General features: G+C 31.8%; 1 protein-coding gene across 1 annotated transcript; it reads left to right on the top strand.

Moving 5' to 3' along the window:
- The first annotated feature begins 837 nt into the window (after nucleotides 1-837).
- On the top strand, nucleotides 838-7,087 carry LOC149175597 (fatty acyl-CoA reductase 2, chloroplastic-like). Its single transcript, XM_089421177.1, has 10 exons — nucleotides 838-1,246; nucleotides 1,338-1,441; nucleotides 1,714-1,913; nucleotides 2,101-2,201; nucleotides 2,296-2,524; nucleotides 5,541-5,639; nucleotides 5,696-5,819; nucleotides 6,229-6,498; nucleotides 6,702-6,796; nucleotides 6,898-7,087. Exons 1-10 carry the CDS (start codon nucleotides 838-840, stop codon nucleotides 7,085-7,087), a joined length of 1,821 nt encoding a protein of 606 aa, XP_089277303.1.
- The last annotated feature ends 16,408 nt before the right edge of the window (nucleotides 7,088-23,495 follow it).

Raw genomic sequence — 23,495 nt, forward strand, 5'->3', positions numbered from 1 at the left:
AAAAATGTTGATTAATGTACATTAACCATCACTTTTATGGTTCTGTTAGTAATTATGAGTTAAAAAGTAGATAAACACTATCTTATAATGAAAAATAGTTATATAAGTTAATTTTAAAACTTCAAAAATAATGTTATTAATTTGAATGGAAAAAAATTAATCCAGGTATATTAACCATCTTTGATTTTGACTGTATGGTTGTATTAGGTAAGAAAAATCGATTGTAAACAAATCTTTCATTTAGATTAGATAGTTGTGTTAGGTAAGAAAAATCTAATTGTAAAAAATAAAAACTATTATAGAATTCTGAAATGCAGAAAATGACTAATCGAATATATAATTATGCAATCTTACTATCAAATATATTTCGTGACTAATCGAATGTATATCATAGTAGAGTTTAGGCTTCTGTGATCCATATCAAGTTTACAAAAAATATTTTCGGCCAAGATCACATGAGACATCATTTGTCAACGCGTTTCGAACCAACCAGTGTGGTTCATCGTCAGAACAAGTTCAAATGTATATCAATTATATTTAATTATATCATCATAATATCAAATATATTTCGACCAGTGATTGTAATATTGAAATGTAACGTAACTATCTGTATTGATGTGACTCTGCTGGTTGTTATCAATATGGACTGTTAGTTGTTCATTGTATTGGAGTTGGTTGTTAGGAGGTGTAGTTTTATAACTTTTTGTTTAAAGTATACATTCAGGCAGTCAGTATATATAGGATGTCTCAGAAAACAACACAGCTTCGGCCTTTTTTTTTTACGTTTATTTTAAGGTTGTGTTAATTAATTTTTCTGCAAAATTGTCTGTGTCTATAATGGGCTTATCAGAAACATTTCTGCATCCCAAGCTCACTTCAGACTTTTTGTCTGCCAGTTATTTGGATAAGAAATCAGAACTGCTCGCTCCAGTCAAGAGGACTATTTTGTGGCCCAGCTCCGCACTAATAAGTCATAATGGAGGTAATAAATCGATAACACTTCATCGATTTTGCGGCTCAGGACCAGAAACATATGGGTCAGCATTGATGAGGGGAAAAAATGAAGCGTGTACGTCAAAAGGCACTTTCTTGAACGAAAGAGGTGTATTACGGGAGGCCACAGTTGCTGGGAAGAATATTGAGAGCACTGATAGAGCTCCATGCATGGGTATGGGTCTTGGAATTGTAGATTTTCTGAGGGAGAAGAACTTGCTCATCACAGGTGCCACGGGTTTTCTAGCAAAAGGTATGGGGCACCTTCCTCAGCTTATTAATTATTCTCAGTTATATACTTGGTAGATTTAAGCTTGATCACGGTCGTTTCTTTATATGTGCAGTGTTGATAGAAAAAATTCTGAGGATGCAACCAGATATCGGAAAGCTGTTTTTGATAATCAGGGCTGACGAGTCCAACTCTGCGTTAAATAGATTGATGAATGAAGTATGACAAGTACTTTTTTTTCAGTATAGTTGTGAATTTTTTTCCTAACGAAAAAATCTTAATTTTATTTAATCTAAGGAACCAAGAAAAAAGCATCCAATCAAATTATCCTTCTACCAATGGACAAAAAGATAAAAAACAAAAACAAAAAAATAATAATCGCATGACATAACAGGTTTCCCAATCTATTTATTTATTGTGCAGAGCAATTTAATTTGACATGTTGATAATGCAGAATGCTGAGTTCACCCCTAATGATATGTGAAAACTAGGTTCTGAACACCGACTTATTTAATCGGTTGCGTGAAATTCATGGCAATGAATTCCAAGATTTCATGCTGAAAAGACTCGTCCCTGTCGCTGGAGATATGACCAAAGAAAATCTGGGAATTGAAAAAGATATGGTCGATGTGATCTCTAGGGAGGTGGACATTATTGTCAGCTCGGCGGCCACTACAACATTTGATGAAAGGTATATATATATATATATAAAACAGCTATACGTAACCATTTTCTTCTAACAAAATTCTGTGTTAGATTTTCATATTATACAAACAGTTTCAGTGAAAGCGAGAATCCAAAGAATTATGATTCTTTTGGCTGTACATTTTCATGTTATGTCCAAACTGCTCACCGTAGATACAATTAAAATCATACAGATATGATGTGGCCTTGGAAACGAACACAAAAGCAATTATTCGCCTTCTGGAGTTTGGCAAATGCTGCGAGAAATCCCAACTTTTCTTGCACATCTCTACTGGTAACCCATCGATCTCACTCGCGGTTTCTAACAGTAACTCGTCGATCTCATCATCGGTCGGGCTTATTTCTGATCATTCTTCATTTCATTACAGCATATGTCAACGGGCAGAGAGAAGGTCGATCATTGGAGGAGCCTTTTGAGATGGGGTACAGTATAGCCAGGGAGAAATCAACCTCTGTTCCACCTCTGGACGTCCAGGGAGAATTTCATTTAGCAAACAAAGCTCTCGAAGATTTCGAGAATGAATTTTCAAATCTCCAAAGCTGCAAGTTGAAGAAAGCGAAAATCGGTCAAAGGATGAAGGATTTAGGAATGGAAAGGTGATGTTATGAAGATAGTTGTTAATCTTCCTTTTCGATCAAAACGTTTCTTTTTTTTTTTTTTCAAAAAAGTTATATCGCTGTTTTTCTTAAATAGAATAAAATTTATTGTTTTTCAGTATTAAATATTATATTTATGGATAGTTTTTGAAAATAAGTAAAGAAAATTAACCTTTTTGTTAACTATTTCATTTTTATTGAATGAGGTCATGGGTAAGTTCTCTTTCAAGCTTTTCTCATTAGGTTCGCTGGTGGTCTGATAAATAATAATGGTATTTAATTTTTTTTTGGTTTTAGTATAGATTTATTTAAATTTTGGTTATTGTGTCAGAGACCATTTACAGTTTATTATGGGGGAGATGTGTAGGTGTTTAAATTTTGGTTATTGTGCGAGATACTATTTACAATTTATTATGGGGGAGATGTGTAGGTGTTAAATGTAATGTAAGAAAGATTGTATGTCAACATTTTTTAAATATTTTATTTTAATTTAATTTTATAATATTTTTAAAATTTAATTTAAAAGAAAAAAAGTATGGGGGAGATGTATTGGTGTAAAATAATGATGTAACCATATTTAAATTTAATTAATAAGCACATAAAAACTTAATGCTTACAATAAACTTATAATATAACAAGATTCATAACCATGGATATTCATCCCATTTTACCATGGATATTATTAACTTATAAATAGACTTTGTAAATAGGCTTTTTTACAATACCATGGGCCAATACCATGGCTTATCATGAATACCTGATGCCCAAAAACCATAACTCATTTCAAAATCAAAATATTTTATAAATATTTTATTTTAATTTTTTTAATAACATTTTTTAATTAAATCTAAAAGGAAAAATGTATAGATTTATTTAATAAGTCATAAACAATTAATACTTACAATATAAAAAGATTCATAACCATGGGTATTCATCCCTTTTTCCCATGGCTATTATTAACTTATAAATAAGCATTCTTACAACACCATGGGTCAATACCATGGCTTATCATCAATACCAGATGCCAAAAACCATAACTCATTTCAAAATGAAAATATTTTATAGATATTTTGTTGTAATTTTAGTGCCATGAGAAGCACTCTGGAGCTCAATATGGTAGAGATGTTGAACATCTAGGTCAAATTACATAAAAAGATTAAAAAAATAAAATCAAATAAAAAATGATTCTAGGTTTTGACAACCTATAATTTTTCCCATGGTATTCTTATATAAGAATATGTAGAAAATAAAAAATAAATTTGATAATTAAAATAAAATAAAGGTAAAATAGTCAATTTACCATTCATGGTTTCATAGTTAAGTTTTGATAGTCGTTGTTTTTTCCCATGGTACTCTTATCTAAGAATATATATATATATATATATATATATATATATATATATATATATATAAGAGTACCATGGCAACAACCCAAGTATATATATTAGATAAGAGTAGAATAGGCATAACCCATGTATATATAACTCCTAATACCAAGGCTGAGAGGGATCAATGTGCAAACTTCTTTTAGAGTGAAAATGGATTTTATCCCTCTCGACCTTTAGTAGATCTCGAGTTAAAGATGGATCTAGGCTGGTACTAAATTTCAAGATGGAGCAAATATGTTAAGTCTAAATCCATTTTTGAGTGCAAAAATTGAGATATTATTTTTCCTTCAAGAAATCTTTGGAAGCCCTCGAGTTAGTCTATGGTTAGTTTGACATGATGGATGTGATCCCTTAGGGTTGATCTACCTAGCTTTCCCTTGGAAAATAATGATAATAATAATTGTATTTAAATATTTTTTATTTATTTTACTGAGTACCTGTCCATTTAATTTTTAGAAAAACCAAATTTGAAGAGGGATCAAATATATTAAGTGTAAATATTTTTGTGAGTGCAAAAATTGAGATATTATCTTTCTTTTGAGAACATTTCTCTAGATAATTGTTATTCCAAAATTAAAATAAATATATGCTAACTTTTCATAATAATCTCTATATTATATATAAATTTCAAATGTTTATAAATTTCTAAAACATCTGCCATAGTACCACATTGCTCTATGAGCAAAACTATAGTGATCTAGGAACTCTTCTTTCCCTCCTCTGTGATCATAGAAATAAAATATTAAAAAGTCTCAATTAATATCTTTCTTTCTTAAGGTCTAATAAATCTCATTGGTTTGAGTGGATGTTAATCATCATCATCAGTTATATAGAAAAATTCTTATTAATAATATATATGACTTTTCTTTTATTAATTAATTACCTTATATTATATCATAACATACAAAGTTCAATACTTTTCCTTTTCAATATGGTGATCTACCACAAAAGAAACTAGACTAACCACAAACTTTTCTTATCACTTTTTTTTGTCAAAATATCAAAATTGAAAATATTTCTGAGTTACCATATTTTTTTAATTACCCTATTCCTAAACATTTTTCATATTACATAGTGACAAATCTTAGGTTCATAATTGTAGTTTATCTATAAAAATAAAAGAGAGTTTCTTAACCAAAAGCATAAAATAGAAGACGTGTGCTTGCATCATTCAGCTAGAAACTTTTGCAAGGATGGATCCTAATTTGGGCGTTCTAAATATTGATGCCCAAGCTGAAGTTGTCTCTCAGTATGGGGTGGATAGGTATCTACTCTTATCTTGAAACAATGTTGGTGGGGTTTGAGGGTGAAGCCCTCGAATTGTAACTCCTACTCTAGGATTCTACAACTTATACCAGGTTACAACTTTAATTTCACATCATTTAGATCAGTCATTGTTCAGTCGTAGGAGATTTTATATATATATAATTTTCATTTAATATATTTTATATTATTTTTAATATAATATAAATAACTTAATTTTATATATAAATTTGAATATAATTATTTATTATAAATATTAAATTTGAAACATTACCATTACAGATATAAATGATCATTATTTTAAACGTTATTTTTCAGAACGTGATTGAAACCTAAGTAAAAGTGATTGAAACGCTATTTTTCAGGGCAAAAGCATCCGGATGGCAGGATACTTACGCATTCAGCAAAGCAATGGCGGAGATGGTAATATGTAATCATACCAAAGATTTACCAATTGGTAATATGTAATAGGTAAGTATCACTATTGGCCAATTCTCAACAGAATATTAATATATTACAGCATCATAACAACAGCTAAATCAAATATTCAACTTACCTGCAGAATGATTGATCCCATCATTACGCACTATGGCAAAGGTCAATTATCTTGCTTCTTGACCGATCCAGATACTGTGCTCGATTTGGTGAGCACCTCTTAACAAAAAAAACATTTCTTAATTAATTTTAGATTTTTTTTTGAGTATATCCACACTCTTTAATAAATAAAAAAATATTAGATTAAGTTTTTTTATCAGATTAAGTTTTCTATCAAAGTTTTCTATCTATGTTTTGAGAGAATGACAATGAATGGTTCCAAATTTTTATTTTATATTTATTAATTATTTAAATAGAATTGATTTGATTTTTCTGGAGCTTCTCTACACTATTTACTTCTCTGGCTAAATCAAGTCTTCCCTCTGTGTCCTGAGAATAACAACAAATAATTTAAAACTTCGACTCAAAAATTTGATGTGATTGATCCAAAAACACCATTATCTAAACATCTTTTTTCTCTTAAACGTGTTATTTGTTTTGGTTGAATTCAAATGGCAGATACCGGTAGACATGGTTGTGAATGCAACCTTAGCAGCCATGGCCAAACACGCAGGAAACCGTGGTTTAAAAGTTTATCACGTGGCTTCTTCAGTGGTAAATCCCCTAACAGTTCGAGAATTTTTGAAAATAATATTTGAACATTTTAAATGTAATCCATACATTGATCGCGAAGGAAACCTAGTAAAATTGCTGAAGCCATTGACCTGCGTTAATACTATGGAGACTTATGAGCAAGCTCTGGAGACAACTGTGAGTACACCAAACAACGTAAGTTGTAACGATACTCTGTGTTTCTTTCTAGAGTCTCTACTAATTTGATTATGTATTCAAATTTACGTAAATTTTATTTTGCATATGATCTTAGCTTAAAAATAAACTAATTACTTAATCCAGAAAATTATCTATTCACCCTGGCTAAACAAATTAAACTACATAAAATGAATCGTTGCAAACTGATAGTCGTTTTGCAGATAGCCGGGTTATCTAGTTCATCTACAAAATATATGTTACAGCAATTGAAGCACTTAGCCAAGATCTACGAGCCATATTCATTCTACGAAGGAAGGTAAATTATGTGCAATGGAGATGAAATACAAAATTGTTTTAAACATTTTGATTGGTAATCACCCAGCATACATTAATAATTTGTTTAATATATTTGTGCAGATTCGATATCTCCAATTCTGAAAAACTGTTTCAAGAGCTCTCTGGAGATGAACGAGAGAGTTTCGGATTTGATGTTAAGAATATCGAGTGGAAAAATTACATCGGAAATATTCATATTCCCGGACTTCGTGAATATGTCTTAAAAGGGCGCGGGCGCGGTACAGGAAGCAGCCTCACAAAAATCTATTAAAGCTCTAAGTTTTAAGCGGAATGTCAATGCAATATAAAAGTAATAAGATGATTAGGTATACCAATGAATGTAACGAAAATAATTAAAAGAATTTCCGGATTTTGTTATACTTTAACAGAAAATAATTATATTTGATTCTATATTTCTACGACCGAGTAATTGTAAACCAGATTGCATTCAGCAAACTGATCTAAACGAATACGATGATGGATATGCCACATGTGTTTATCCCATCAACGATATTGGAAGTTCCTTAAATGATGTTACAAATATTTTTCCTATATTTGATATATTGAATTGTTCCGGTAAGGGAGGCTTATCAAAGTTGGTTACATTTTTAATGTACTATTTGTTCAATTTTATTGTTATGTCTTTTCTTTTTTTAATTGTTCTATTGATATAGAAAATAAAGTGGTTTAAATGGATGGAAATAAAAGATTTTATAACAGGTAAATATACTTTTATTTCATATATCTATAAAGTATATAGATAGGAATTAATTCTTGCCAGGTGAAAATCCGTTTTTTAATGTAAAACTTCAAAAAAAAATTGTATTTTTAGAATTTGATAAAGAGATAAATAGGAGGTTAAGAGGCCTTTATTTTAAGTCACACAGAATTAAATTATTCAAATCTTACACGGAAGGGTTGAGGATGTAAGTCACCTTTTTAGCGGAATTAAACTATACTAAGAGGCGTCAAAACTCAACTAAGCTTTGCAAACATCTTATTATTGGGTAGATGGTTCTTCCATCTAACATTAAAGTTAGCCCAATCTAAGCTTAGTTTAGTCGTACTAATTCCATGTATATATTTAAATATTTTGTTTATAGTCCACACTATCTCCCTCATAATCATCCTAAACAACATAGATCCATCTTAAGCACGGATTTAACATGAGCCTAGAGGGATCAAATTTCTTAAGTGCAAACTTATTTTACACTGCGTGTAATTTTTCATTGTTTAAATTGTACTCCTAAATGATATATATTTTCAAGTAAAGTCATATTAAAATATTGTATTCATAACCTACTTTAGATATTTTTTTATATATAACATTAAAATATTTTCTTTTAACCTTCTTTTCTATATATAGATATATATGAAGTTGATATTCATATAAGTTGGTTAACATAGATCTTCAAATAATTTATTTAAATAACATGTTAAAATACTTTTGAAAAGTATAAAGGTTAAACATCTTATTCACATATTTTTTTTTACTTCTAATTACTTTACATGAAATTATAATAGGCCATATGGAAACATGCATAGCATATTTATTTTTATTTTTTATTATGGCCCACATTGCTTTTCTATTTAGAGAATATTTTTTTTTAGTTTAAGAGGACATGTGTTAACTCCAAATTGAGCACGAAGATACTTACACATCGCCTTCCAGCGTCTCAGCTCAACTAGTAAAACTCATATATCCATGTAATAAGAAGTATTTTACTTAATAAAAAATATTGAAATATTTTACTCAATGTGTATATTTTGATATTAAAAATGAATAAATATTTTAATGTCAACTTACTTATATATATATATATATATATATATATATATATATATATATATATATATATATATAGATATATATTATAACTGTAGAAATTATGATGTAGAATTGCAACTTCTTATGAAGTTTTAATCAAATCACAAGACACAAAACTATTTTACTGAACAAAAATATCAAACATGCAATAATAAATCACACACATGCAAATAGTAATTTTCCCGGGGAAGGCAAACTACTAAAAACCTCAACGTCTGCTTGCATTAATCTGATGAAAAAATATGTAAAACAATTGCTTTTCTCAACAATGTCAATGATCACAACTCCTTTTTGTGTCACTAAACATTGGCTCATTGATCTTCCCACTAGAATCCTTCTAACAGCATTAAGAAGTCTGCACATAGGGTCTTTTAGATCTTCCTTGAACTAGGGCTCCATAACTCTACCTCCTAACAACTCATTAGTTCTTTAATGATCACTATACATGAGGCTTTCAAGGACCGGTTCTAATGTGAATCCTACTCTGATACCATGTAGAAATTATGATGTAGAATTGCAACTGCTCATGAAGTATTAATCAACTGCAGAAGCTAATTCACAATTTAGAACAGAAATATCAGACATGCAATACAAAATCACACACATGCAAATAGTATTTTTCATGGGGAAAGCAAACTGCTAAAAAATCCAATGTCTTCTTGCATTAATTTGATGAATAGAGATGTATTAAAATTTATTTTCTCAACTAAGCACAACCTACAAGTGAATAACCTATGTCTCTGCTCACTGAGAAGCTCTGAACCAGACTCAGATAAATTTTTCCTCTGCTTGAGCCCCTATTTTCTTGTGCAATTCCTGAGGAAATAGGTCCCTATTATTTAGGAATTTTCTCCAAAAAGCTTACACAATTCCTCAGGGTTGATCACCTAACCAATACAATAGCTATACACTCAATCTAGTATATAATTAATCATACACTACCTTGGAAACTCCACCACAATTGGGCAACTCATATTCTTTGCATGCATGAGCTAATTAGTTGATTGATAAGTTGACGAGATGATCTGTGAGTTAGATTGATGTCTCACTACTTAACTAGTCGCCAACTAGTTCTATTAACAGTTAGAACTAGTTAAACATCACAAGTGAAATTAACTCAACCTAGGCTACTGAATTTCATGCCCTTAACTTGAATTAACTGAGCTAGACTCCAATTTTTTTAGGAATCAACACAAGAAAACTAAACTTCAACTCATTAACTAAAATTGAGTGTTCTTAACTTAGTGACAAAAGCCATGTCCCCTCAGTTAACTCCTCCACGTTGTCCAAGGTTGTCCAAGTTGTCGTCTGCTGATGCAGAATTTCGAATTTTCTCAATTTGATTAAGGCAAAATCAAATTTGAAACTTTTTTTCTTCATTTTCAACAATAATATAACTACACTACTTGCTTTATATTATAGAATTATCCATAAAATAAAATAAAAAATTAACTTTTAAAACTACCTATCTCTATATAAAAATTTATTTAAAATGAATATTAATTTATTATTTACAATTATATTAAATTAATATATTATAAAATTATCAATAAAATTAATTTTTTTTAACTTTTAAATATAAAAAATTATTTAAAAGGAATATAAATTTTTTTTTACAATTATATTAAATTAATTTTAATTTTTAATATAAATATTATTATTATGTTATTAATATATAATATAAATCTTATTATTATATTATTATTGTAATGTTATGTAAAGTAACACTATTTCCTTCAATCTCCTTCAAACTGTTTATATATGTATTTTTTACAATCTCCTTGATTATATATATATATAGGTGGCAAGCATCTTCAAAATTAAATGACACTATTGTGTTTAAACAAAGATATGGAAAATTTAAAAGATAATATGAACTTATACATTACTAATTTTTTAAATATTTTTTAAAATGCTTTTGCCTTTAAGAGATTATAATATAAGTGTAAGTTTATTATTTTAAACCTTAAAATGATTTATTTATTTTTAATATATAAATATTAATGGGTAATAGTGTATTATATTATTTATTTTTACAATAATATAAGAAATTATAAATTATTGTAAAAAATAATTAGTAATTTATAATATATGTTATAAAAAAATATAAATATATAAAAAAAACAAATTCTTAAAAAGAATTATGTATTTGAAATTTAAACAACTAGATGTGTCTCATTAATTTATTTATTTTATTTGAAAATATTTTTAAATGTGAATAAGGTGTTAGTAAGCTATTTAAAATGGTTTTAGGTTAATTTATAGTTCAAGGTGATTATTAAATATGGTTATGTCTTTCCATTTTCCATACACATTATTTACATGCATGTTAAAGGGGTTTGGAAGATCATGATGGTTTCAAAAAATGGTTTTATGTTATTTATGTAAATTTAATTTAATGTTTCTTATTAAATTTAAGATGCTTATTAAATAGGGTTATGTTTTTCTATACATATTTTTTATATGCATGTTAAAAGGGTCAAGAAGACCATGATGACCTCAAAAGTGGTAACAATGACATCAGTAATACACTCACCTCCTAAGGTGTGTATTTTATTGAGAATACCTATTCATAAGCATTCATATTTGGTAACCCTGAAGTCATTGCTAGAAGGCAAGGCATAGGAACATATGCATGTTTTTTATATCACACAAGCATATTTTGAAAATTCCCATGTGCTCTTAGGAACATGTGCATGTTCCTCTTAGTTTTAATTTTTAGACAAGATTGAGGAGATATTTTAATGGGATATTACACAAATTGTTGGATAACTCTACAAATTACATGTTCAAGGCATTCCAAGTAAGAATTTAAATGAAAATTTTCTTTTGTTTTTGTAATTTCGCTTGACAAAAAAAAAAAGGAAAAAAAATTCATTTTGAGGGAAGGGGAAATATTTGCCTCATTACATAGTATTTTATTAAAAAAAAAATCATTTTATGAGGGAAGGGGAAATATTTTCTTGATCACATGGTATTTTGTTTTGAAAATGTATTTTACCTTAGTCTATTGCAAGGCACTTAATTATTATGGGTTCACCCAAACCTAAAGTCACTTCATTCTGACACTCATGTTGATGCAAGTTTAATTTCTTTGAGCACCCACATACATAACCTTCAAAATATAAGAGATCCTTCATGATTATTTCTAGAAACTTATCTACATTAAATTGTAGCATCAATTGCAAATGCCAAAATCTTGTTCATTAATATTTCTAATTATGGGGAAAAATGTTTGAGTACTATATATCTGGTTTAAATAAATAGTAACTTAGAGACTTAAACAATACCAAAAATTATTTGATGGTAATTTTATGACTGACATGCCAAATTATAACCATAATAAACAAAAAATGCACTTGTATGGACTCTTGCACCTTCTAATAATTTCTAGTTCATTGGATGGATGGGTCGTTTATGTTATATAATAAAATTTCATTTGGTAATAGGGTGGTGCCTTTGTATATCCTTAGGAAATTATGGGAAAAAATATTTTAGGTCCCCAAATCAATTGTTTTGACATTCCATTATTCCAGGGAGTGGGTTGAGGTTGTGCACAAGATAGACAAAATGTTAAGTGTGACCTAGCACTAGGTACTCATCCTCTTAGGTGAAGGCCTAACTCCCCTTACCCAAAATCCTCAATTGACTGAGAATATAACTCACATATAGAAAAATATACCCACTCTTTCTCACAACCTTGGGCAACATAGAAATTTTGTAGTCTTATCCAATCAGGAGTGGGCCAAGGTCATGCTAGGGGAGGGTTGGACTTACAAATCCTACAATATATTACATCCAGGAGAGGCCACATGCGACTTCAAATGAGCTCTAGATATGTTTAAGCTATGAGGAAATGTGTTATGGGACAATAAATGCTAGTAGACATGAGATTTATATGGAGGATGTTAGTATCTCAACCACCTATATCTTCTTCATTGTGTGTGTGTGTGTGTGCACTTTCTTTATATATCTAATTATATGTTATTTACAATTGTTGCGCCTATATAGCACATCCTCAAACTCGACATATGCATCAATGTCAATTTATGTTGTTGATGTAGTAATAGCTATGACATGTGCTCACTTGGTGTATCACACAGTCAAGTATTATGATCCCTTGAATATTTTTTCATATGTATCTATTCCATATTATATAATCTTTTAGTTTGAATGTGCTTTTAATTTGTGTATATAATTACAACATCCATTTGTTGTTCACATATTGTGATGTCATTTGATGAGGATCCATGCCCACCTAGAATGGACATATTACCACTTTCCCAAGTATCATGTGTAAAATTAAATTTTTCTTAAATGTGATTTTGTTTATATTTTTTTGGTTAAGTAATTAAAATAATATAAGTTTTTATATAGGTTGGAACATTGTTTTATAGGTCTACAATATCACCCTAATACCCTTCACCACCACCCACTATATGCCCATCATTTTCTCCAAGCTATAGGGAAAGTACAACCTTTTGCCATGTTGCCCCATTTATTTATATATCATTTTACTCCCATAGGGTACTTACATATTTATCAAAACATGTGGGGGTTTATCACCACCCACCCCCATTGTATTTTCCATCCCATCCATTCATAGTGACTACATCCATACACAATCCCCCCCTCCCATAGAAGCAAACATTGGTTCATCTACCATGCTTTACTCCACCTAGCACCCACACACACCCACAACCATCATCCAATGATGCTAATATAGTGGATAAAACAAAATATATTTCCTGTAAGTAGGTTATGTAATTGAGGGCTCCACCGGCTAGTGAATGTTTTTCATGTCCTTAGACATTCATGCTGAGATCACTAGTAAATAATTTTTTTATATATAATTAAATAAATTTATTTTAGTATTTTTTATTTAAATTCCATTCTTTGATTCCTGTAATTATTATAAGGGGAAATAGTGAAAATATTATGATTGCAGAAGAGGGTAATTCCCTCACAATTGACAGTACCATCTACATTCAATTTTGTTTATATTGAATCATTAAAATTATTTATAAGTGTGGTAATTCATTGTGGAAAATATATTACGAAAATATTGTTTCTTTGTGTAGTTTCTAGAGAAATGAACCACGCCCAAGAAGAAAAAAATTAATCTCCTTCTTCTAGTAAGAAAAATATTTGACTTGAGGGATGTAGTTGATAGTGTCAAGGGTCGAAGTGATCAATGAGTAACCAATTAGTTCCATTTTGTATATAGGGAACCATATTCGATACTTCCATGTTTGGGCACAAGCTCCCATTTTGTAAAATATGTATACTTGAAACAATTTTGGATATTATATATATAGATATATATATGCACACACACACATATTCAATGGCACATGTTCAATGAATTGAAGTCTTTGTTTATTTGAGCTTGAAGTGTTGTATTGCTACTCTGAATTTGCGTGTAAGTTAATTTAAGGTTTCAAAATTAAACTTCATTTCCTTATCAAGATTTCAAAACGCTAACCAAAGAATCAATTTCCATCAAGACAAATACAAAAGTATATCTATGAAATTCACTCTTGTGTAAGAAATAGCATGTGGAATTATCATCATGAGATCTATACAATGTAAGTGTATACTTAGATAAAATAGCATTCTTTCCACCTTCTATATGGATGCACGACATTATTAATGAATTGATGCAGGAGAATCCTTAGCCTTGGGAAATCCTCATCAACCAAAAACAAGTTTCTAACTATGTAAACTTTGAAACGGGAACTATAAACTCAAAACGGGAACTCTGGCCAAAAAACCCCAAAAAAAGTCAAAAACAATGCTAAAAATGGAAAGTGTGTATACTGGAACGATGATTTTATTTTTTAGGGGTCAATGTTGAACATGTTTTAAAAATGGAAGTGACTACGAAATTTACTACAAAATTTTCATGCAAAATATAGCTTCAAAACAAAAGTGATGATACTGGAACAATGATTTTTCTTTTTTAGGGTCAATTTTCAAACTTTTTAAAAAATGCTAGCAAAACCAAATTTTTATGTGCCAAACAAAGTTGTTTATGAGGAAAAAAAACATTAATTTTTTTGATAGAATATCATTTTTCTTTCCTAAGTATAAATTCAACATGTTTTCAACCATAACATGCTAGATACAAAAGAAATTGAATTTTTTTCAACTATAAAATTAAAAAACCATGACATTATGAACGAATTACATCACTAAATGAATTCAAAAGTCATTATTTGTATATTGAACAAAACATACATTATATCTCTAATTTAATATTGCATTGTAGATATTTTAAACAATAAAAATTATCATAATTAAGACATATAATCCAACAACATAAAAATGCCTCATAACATCTCATTTAACACCATATGGAAATCATTAATTTTATTTCAAGATACGTTGCATACATCAGTTATATAAACTGTCTTAAACAATTATTCAAAATCACTCATATTTTCTTGCACGCCATCAGAATTCACATCTTCAGATGAGTGACTACATGCTAACGAAGATGTTCCATATTCTTCTCTTTCATCAACTAGTGCCCCATCTGAGTCCACATGCATGCCCAACACTTCAAGTTTTGAAAATTCTTCGAGATCTACCACTGGTATCAGTAGACTCCCATCTCAACACTATTCCTTCTGGTAAAAACCTTCTCAGAATCTCTATCGTCTTGAAGAGAAGAGTTCCTCTCTTTGTTAAATTGAAGTCATAAACAAGTATGTCAACATCCTCCAATTTTAATATGTCTGTGTGGTGGCGATTTATATTTGTACCCTTTCTTTTTCTCTTTCCGCTATTTTTTTTGTCAACTACCATCTCTGGCTTATACACACCATTGAATGGGTGTGTATTTGTGGCATACCAATGTACTTCAACACTTGTAACATCCTCATTTTCTGTAAATAACTTTATAACTTTAGCAACCCAGAATGGATAGCCATTGGGATCTCCATCTGCTAGCACTGAAATCATGCAACCCTCCTTAATATCCTATACTGAACCCCTGTAAAGGTCTTCCATGGCTTCACGTTGTGCATGAGATCTTCTAACACCAATATACATCTATCTTTCCTCTACCTGTGACGAATTAACAATACCTTGAGATTGTTGTTGTTCAACAATGTTTATTTCCTCATGTTCATTCGACACATTTTGTGGCCAAATAAATGGATTTTTCAAAGGTATATCTTCATTTTTTGTTGTTGAAATGATATCACTTTGATTATTGAAAAATGACTCCCACCAAACTGAATTAGCAATGTCAAAGTACTCATATGTATATCTAATACATTTTTTAATTTCTTCCAGGCAATCAGAATAATCTATATCTCTATTTTGTCTGCATGCATTCTGAACTTCACCAACTAATTGTAATAACGATATTTTTGATGCAAATATTGGATGATCTGGAATGAACTTCAAAAATTGCAAACCTGATGATGGTGCCCATTTTGCAGTAGTTGAATACTTCTTACCCCATATTAGTATTTTCCCATCAATTTTTTTGATATGAAATTGATGTTGGAAGCTAATGTCATTAAGTTGTTCAATGCATTTCCCCTCACCATATGATCCTAGAATAAACCTTTGCATGTCAACAGTTTCTTCCAACACATCAAAAGTAGGCTTTGGCATTTATGATTTCTTAAGACATGCAATTAGTGATGGCAAGCTCCCAACTTGCTTCCTCCTCAATATGACTGAAAAATGACTGAACATCTGATCAATATGGTCATGAGTGTGCCCAACAAGAAGGAAACCAACCTTTACCTTTTGAAAAATTCTCAATTTAACAAGCATGTTTAGATATCCAAAAAAAACCTAATTTTTGTTTTTACGGTAAGTGTTGTCCAATTGTAGATACAAAACTTCAGGAAGATTACCAGACCAATGAGAAATCACATCATGAATTATGGTTATGGTCAGATTTGCATCATTATGAATATTTGGAGCTGTGAAGTACACCCTTGGCAACATTTTCCCATTGAAGACCATACAACTGACCAAGTGAAACTGAATAAAATTTTCCTCCTGTAAATTTTTGGGTGTACGAACAAAATGTGGTAAAAGTGTTTTCTTCTGGTCCATACCATCAATTATCAAACCCAAATATTTATTTGGATTATCATAACACTTCTTTCCATGCTTGTACAACTTCTTCCTTTCGTTTGTTTGTTGTTTGCGATGATCCTGGAGTTCTTTGACAATTAAATCTACACAACATAAAAGAAATTCATTAAGAAATATTTTTTCATAGTTGATGACTATACAATTTTAAAAGTTAAAGTTATGAATGCTTACCTCTTTCTGACCCTTCACATTTGTCCCTTTCTTATTTAAGAGAAGCACATGTACTGCAAATCCCCATCCTTGTCTTCTTAGGAATACGGACATAATTGAATTCTTTCTTCCATACTTTCACAAAATATTGATATGTAATAAACCGGCCATGTCCCTCAGCACCTTCTGCATATTCTTTGTATAAGTTGTAGATTTCTCATCTTGAAAAATTATCTGGAATATGTATTGTCCCTCTATTTGGCAACACTCTCCATGCTTTGAAAAGAAATCTTTCATCCATGACATTGTAGCATTTGATAATGGCCCAAATTGTCTTTTATGACATACTTCTGAATAAAATGTGGGATCTTTTTCCAAATTTTCTTGAATTCTCGAGAGACAAAAATTCCCAATTGAATGAAACATTTTGAAAGCTTTTCTACAGATAAATAAAGTCCCAATATGATAATCATAACCTGACAATGTAGATTGCATGCACCCAACTAAATATGAATTTTGCATGCTTTTATTCATTGACAAATATCTCTTCCTGCTTTCTAATACAAATTTGAAATCCATATGTTTCAAGCAATCTTTTTGGCAACATTCACTTGAAATCAGAGCACTGATAGAACTTCTTCTCATCAGATATTCTGCTCTACCCCTTGTATAACTAGAACAGCTTGCATTGATATGAAAAGGTCTGCTCCTACTCCTCGATACAATATTTCTTGGCAACATCTCCATCATTGGATCATCATTTGTATAAGGATTTTCATCATCATTAAGAGGAATGTTATCCACACTATGATCAGCTCTACTTTTCAAATATTGACTTGGAGGATATTCTTCATCTTCCCCTTCTTCAGTGCTACTGTTGTAGTCCTTAGAATTCAGATTGAATGGAAAATCTGACTCGATGTTTAATGGATATTCTTCCTCATGTGCATTGTCAGTGCTACTCTCATAGTCCATAGAATTAGGACTACGTCGAAAATGTGACTGTTTACTTATTGAAGATGCTACATCCTGTCCTTTGTCACTGCTACCTTTATACTCATTAGAATTAGGACTAAGTGCATCATCCTGTCCTTCATCACTGTTGCTCTCATAGTCCTTAGAATTAGGACTAAGAGGACACTGTGACACTCCATTCTTTTGAAATTCATCATCACGCTCTTCATAACTATTGCTCTCATAGTCCTTAGAATTAGGACTAAGTGGACACCGTGACACTCCAATCTTTTGAAATTCATCATCCCACTCTTCATCACTGCTGCTCTCATAGTCCTTAGAATTAGGACTAACTGGACACCGTGACACTCCATACTTTTGAAATTCATCATCATGCTCTTCATCACTACTGCTCTCATAGTCCTTAGAATTAGGACTAAGTGGACACTTTGACACTCCATTCTTTTGAAATTCGTTATCATGCTCTTCATCACTGCTGCTCTCATAGTCCTTAGAATTAGGACTAAGTGGACACCGTGACACTCCATTCTTTTGAAATTCGCCATCATGCTCTTCAAAACTACTGCTCTCATAGTCCTCAGAATTAGGACTAAGTGGACACCGTGACACTCCATTCTTTTGAAATTCACCATCATGCTCTTCAAAATTGCTGCTCTCATAGTCCTCGGAATTAGGACTAAGTGGACATCGTGACACTTCATTCTTTTGAACTTCACCATCATGCTCTTCATTATTGCTGCTTTCATAGTCCTTAGAAGTAGGACTAAGTGGAATTTGTGACTCTTTATTTATTTGAAATTTTCCATCCCCTCCTTCATCAATGCTGCTCTCATAGTCCTTAGAATCAGGACTAAGTGGAAGAATTGACTTTCTATTCATAGTGGAAGAATTCCTACTATATTCATCAATATGAATAGAGTTGTTACGCGATGAAGATGTTGATGGTGTATAAATCGAAACTTCACTATCAGAACAATCCATCCATTTCAAATAGAAGATGTTGAATGATACAAATGGAGAGTCTCCTAAAGATATTATATAGCTTAAATAATGAAATTTTCCCTCCAAAAAGTTTAGCGAAAATATTTCCCTCCAAAAATTTTCACAAAAATATTTCCCTCCAAAACTTTTCACAAAAATATTTCCCTCCAAAAAGTTTGCTAGATTTATTTACCTTCATTATTTTATTCTACAATTTATTGAAAAATGTAAACTAAATTTTTTTATGAAATAAATCATTAAAATTAAAATTGTAAACTACAACTTCTACATTAATTATTTTAATAGTTAAAGTATATAATATTTACTAAACAATTGATTTTTTTTTTAATTTTTATAATATATTCTAAAATAAATTAATCCCACATTCAACCCATTGTAAAACAATTCTACAATATTTGCTTTATAATATTTTAAAACAAATTATCCCACATTAACCGTACGGTAAAACATCTCCGTAATTTCACTTATATATAAAATTTCATTATCACTATTACTCACATCACATCCAAGTTTTCTGAAGTTCGTTGAAAGACTTGTGAATTTGTGGAGCAGCTACATTGCTATCAACAACATATTCAACGAAGAATTCTCGCCATTGAGAGGTAAGTTAAATTTTTTTCCTTGAAAATTTTCATATTAAATTAATTTAATGAAAAAGATTTTTTTTTTTTAATTAATAATTTTTTTGAGCCAAAATAACAATTATGTCCGTCGTGAGCATGGTGGGCCCGATCAAACTCAATTGCCCAATAGCCGTGGGTGGGTCGCCGTGGTGTTACGGAGTGGGTGGGGAGGTCGGGCGAGCGGGCAGGGTGTGAGGACGCGGGGGGTAGTAAGGGGTGTGGGGGCGGTTCGGCAGCTTGGCCGCAGCCCAACTCCCCCCCTACCACCCACCCCCCCTCCCGACACCCTCACCCCCTTCACCCCCACCCCACGCCCCTGCCCCCTTACCCCCACCTCCACATTCTGCCCCCTCAACGCCACCCTCATCCCCTACCACCAACCCCCCAGACCCCTCACCCCCACATCCCCACATGACTCGCCAACCCTTCCATCCCCACCCGCACCTGCCCCCCTTCCACCTCCATGTGCCCACGCTGCCCCTATCCCCTCACCCACACCCACTCGCCCCCCCTCACCCTCATCCCCCCACACCCACCCGACCGCACCCCACATCGACCGCCCCACCCATGCCCCCTCACCTGCACGCCCTCCCCCTCATCTGCCCACACCCACCCACGCTCTCCCCACCACCTGACCAACACGCCCTCCCCCTCACCTCCTCCCCCTCACCCGCCCTCCACACACCCTCCCCCTAACCCACCGTCCCCACCCCCGCACCCTCTCCCTAATCCACCCTGCCCACCCCCTCACCCTCAGCCACCCCCTCACGCCCTCCCCCTCATGCACCATCCCCCTCGCCCACCTTCCCCGACCTCTCCCTTACCTACCCTCCCTCCACCCTCCCCCTCGCCCACCCTCCCCCTCGCCCACCCTCTCCCCACACCCACCCCCGCCCACCCTCCCTCCCCGCCCTCGCCTAGGCCCACCCCCCGCTGGATTGGTGGTTGAGCGATTACAGGAAAAAGTCAAATCTTCTTAACAATGAAGATAGCCATATGTCTATGATTTTTAATCGGGTAGATGGAAAGAGTCATAGCCAAATGCTGACTTATGATGCTGTTGTGAGAAAACTAACACATGAAGACAAAGAAGCAAAAGGAGAGATAGTTAACATTTATCAAAAACCACAATTATCGATTAACTATCTTATAGACATATGTTCAAATGAATGAGATTGGGTTCTGGATTTATTTTCTGGCTCAGGTAAGTTTTATTATATGGAATTGAATTTCAATATGTTATTTTTTAATTAATATGTCATTGTACTAATTTAGTTCATTATTTCTTTTATGCTTGATAATTAGGTACAACACTAACATGTTGCCTTCAAAAAGGAAGAAATTGCATTGCAATTGAAAAAGATCTAGTACAGTGCAATTTCATTCAGCAAATAATTAATGCTCTTTAATTTCTTCCAGATGCAATGCAAGAAATTGGGTTGAAGAAAGGGGACTTTAGTGAATCACGTGTGACGAAAAAGGCAAAAGAACCCCAACCACCATTACATGGAATGTTTGGAAAGACATACATTGGGAGATTCGCAGACATCAAAGATCCATTAGAAGAGGAAAATGAGCAAAAGGAAGCAGAAAATATCGTGGAAGAAGACAATGATGAAACTCTAGAGGACGAAGAGTTTGGATTATGTGACATTGTTGATTAAATTTAAGTTATGCTTGGAAATCAAACTTTGCAACGTTTTGACTTTAACATTTTATGAGAAGAATAAACACTCAATTAGGGTTGTTATGCGTTCAATATTTGTAATATGTGATTTTCCCATTGATTTTTAAGTTAATCATTATTTTTTGAAAAAAAAAGTGATTATTATTATTTTTTTGACATGAAATTCATAAAAAAAAAAAAAAAAAAAAAAACTATTATTTAACCATTTTTAGTTAAAATTTTCATATAAAAATTGTGATTTTGACATGTCAATTCTAGCAAAAAATTATCAAAACGTGTAGTTTTTTAGTTATATTTATGTTTAAAATGGTTATTTTTATGTCCATTGTTAAAAAATATTGTTTTTTTGAAACAATTATTTCATATGGATTGAAAGATTAATTAAGGATGTATAAATATGTGGAATATCGAAAATTCAAAATATCAACCTTCTAATTTAGAAATGCAAAACAATAAAAACCTCACTACAAAAAAATTAAAATTAAAATAAAAAAACAAGAAAATATGAAGAAAACGACCACTTCAAAAATTATCAAATTTACGAAATAATTATTTACATTTTATACATTAGAAAATTTAAAGTCAAAAACCAGGTCTTTTAAAAAAAGGGTCTGATACAGAATACCCACTTTTTCAAATCAGCATGAAAATTGCTACCATTCTAAAACATAATGTACATAAAAAAAATTAAAGTGCCAAAAACTATGCTCTAAAAAAAACATGTGTGTTCTACATCACCCCTTTTCAAAATCAGGTCACTTTTTTGCTATCTCTACGAAATGGGTAATAGTATCAGTTCCCATTTCAAAGTTTACATTGATTTCTATTGTGTTTGTAATAAGTGTTGTTACTCCCATTTTTTTTAAGTTGTTGATACACCGAGTTGTTAATTGTTGCTCCTCCAGTTGTTAGTTGTTGCTACAGAGGGGTATCACAGCATGGTTCACCCCTCGGACTAGATGGGTTGTGTGTTGGTCATGCATTCATGTCGGTTGCATATGTGTTTCTTTTGTTGTAAGACCGTGCGCTTATTTCATTTGTATGGTATGGTTTATGGTTACAGTGAGGTCGCTATGGGAGGTTGATGGTGTCGTTGTGGAGTGTGTCGCCATGTCAGCTAAACCAATGTACACTAGCATAATTCGAGGAGAATACCTCGTCTGCAGGATCAACAAATCAACGTAATACATGTATAACATAATCATGATAGCATATAGAAATGTAACACATAAGAATATAAGCATATAACCATCATTCTATCTAGATTTCAGTGATCAATGCACGACCATATCAACTACACATACCATGACCTAGTGCATGACAACAACCACCACATCATTATACACTTGACCATATGTGAATACTAATGTGCATAAAAAATGCATAATCAACCATACACTCATGACGACACACTCTCCACGATGATGGGTAATCCTTTCTCAAACTCCACGTATGGGTAGTCAGAGCACAATATTTCTCTTGAACTTTCCATCTACCATTAGTTTTTAAATCTATCTTGAGTTAGATGTTTTAATAGTTTCAAAAATATTAATATGAAAACCACCTATTTTACAAGAAGGTATTGATATAAATAAACTTTATAATTAGATGATGAATGAAGAAAGTAGTCTCCACTTTGGCAAGTTCATATCCTAGACAATGCCTTGGACCTCCACCAAAAGGCATAAATTGTTTTGCACTTGATATCTTCAAAATAATGTGTATGCTCTCTTTCTACCATCCTTCTATAATATAATTTTATGAATGAAAATGCATATAAACCTAAAATTTCAAACCTTCCATCTCCAAGGGTTGAATTTTGAAGATTTTTTATAAAGATATTCATCCAAATGCACCATTGTTAACATGGGAAGCACCTTCAACCCTGAAGGGATTTGGAATTCTAAATAGAAAACTAAATTAGAATATAATCTCTTTATTTCTTAAAAAATGTAACAACTAACATGAGATAATGAATATAGTGATTCAATATCATCAAAGAAAAATGTCTCTAATCAAGGAGTAATACCCTTAAATTTGATTTCCTTCAATGCTTTCCTATGAAAAAAGATGACTATATTGCTTAAGGGTTTGACATTTTTCCCATATATTTTTTGTTATGGAAGGAAACCAATAAGGTAACACAGTCCCATCTCTTGAGTGAAAAAGCTATTTTTTATTTAATTACTTCTAACTTTGAAAATTTAAATTGTCTTATAGATGCTCCAATCCTTGACCTCTCCCATCCTTGATTGTGTAGCTTGTATATGTACCCCAACCACATTTGTGA

This window comes from Pinus tabuliformis, chromosome 4_1 (genome assembly GCF_031772625.1).
Source record: "Pinus tabuliformis cultivar Carrire ecotype Pingquan chromosome 4_1, CPIR1, whole genome shotgun sequence".
Lineage (NCBI taxonomy): Eukaryota > Viridiplantae > Streptophyta > Pinopsida > Pinales > Pinaceae > Pinus > Pinus tabuliformis.

What these genes read in the sequence shown, in the direction of transcription:
- LOC149175597 (XM_089421177.1), top strand. Translation starts at nt 838, where the DNA reads ATGGGCTTATCAGAAACATTTCTGCATCCCAAGCTCACTTCAGACTTT. An exon ending in TAAATAGATTGATGAATGAA is followed by an intron (nt 1,442 to 1,713) that starts GTATGACAAGTA and finishes TGTGAAAACTAG; the next exon opens with GTTCTGAACACCGACTTATT. An exon ending in ACTACAACATTTGATGAAAG is followed by an intron (nt 1,914 to 2,100) that starts GTATATATATAT and finishes AAAATCATACAG; the next exon opens with ATATGATGTGGCCTTGGAAA.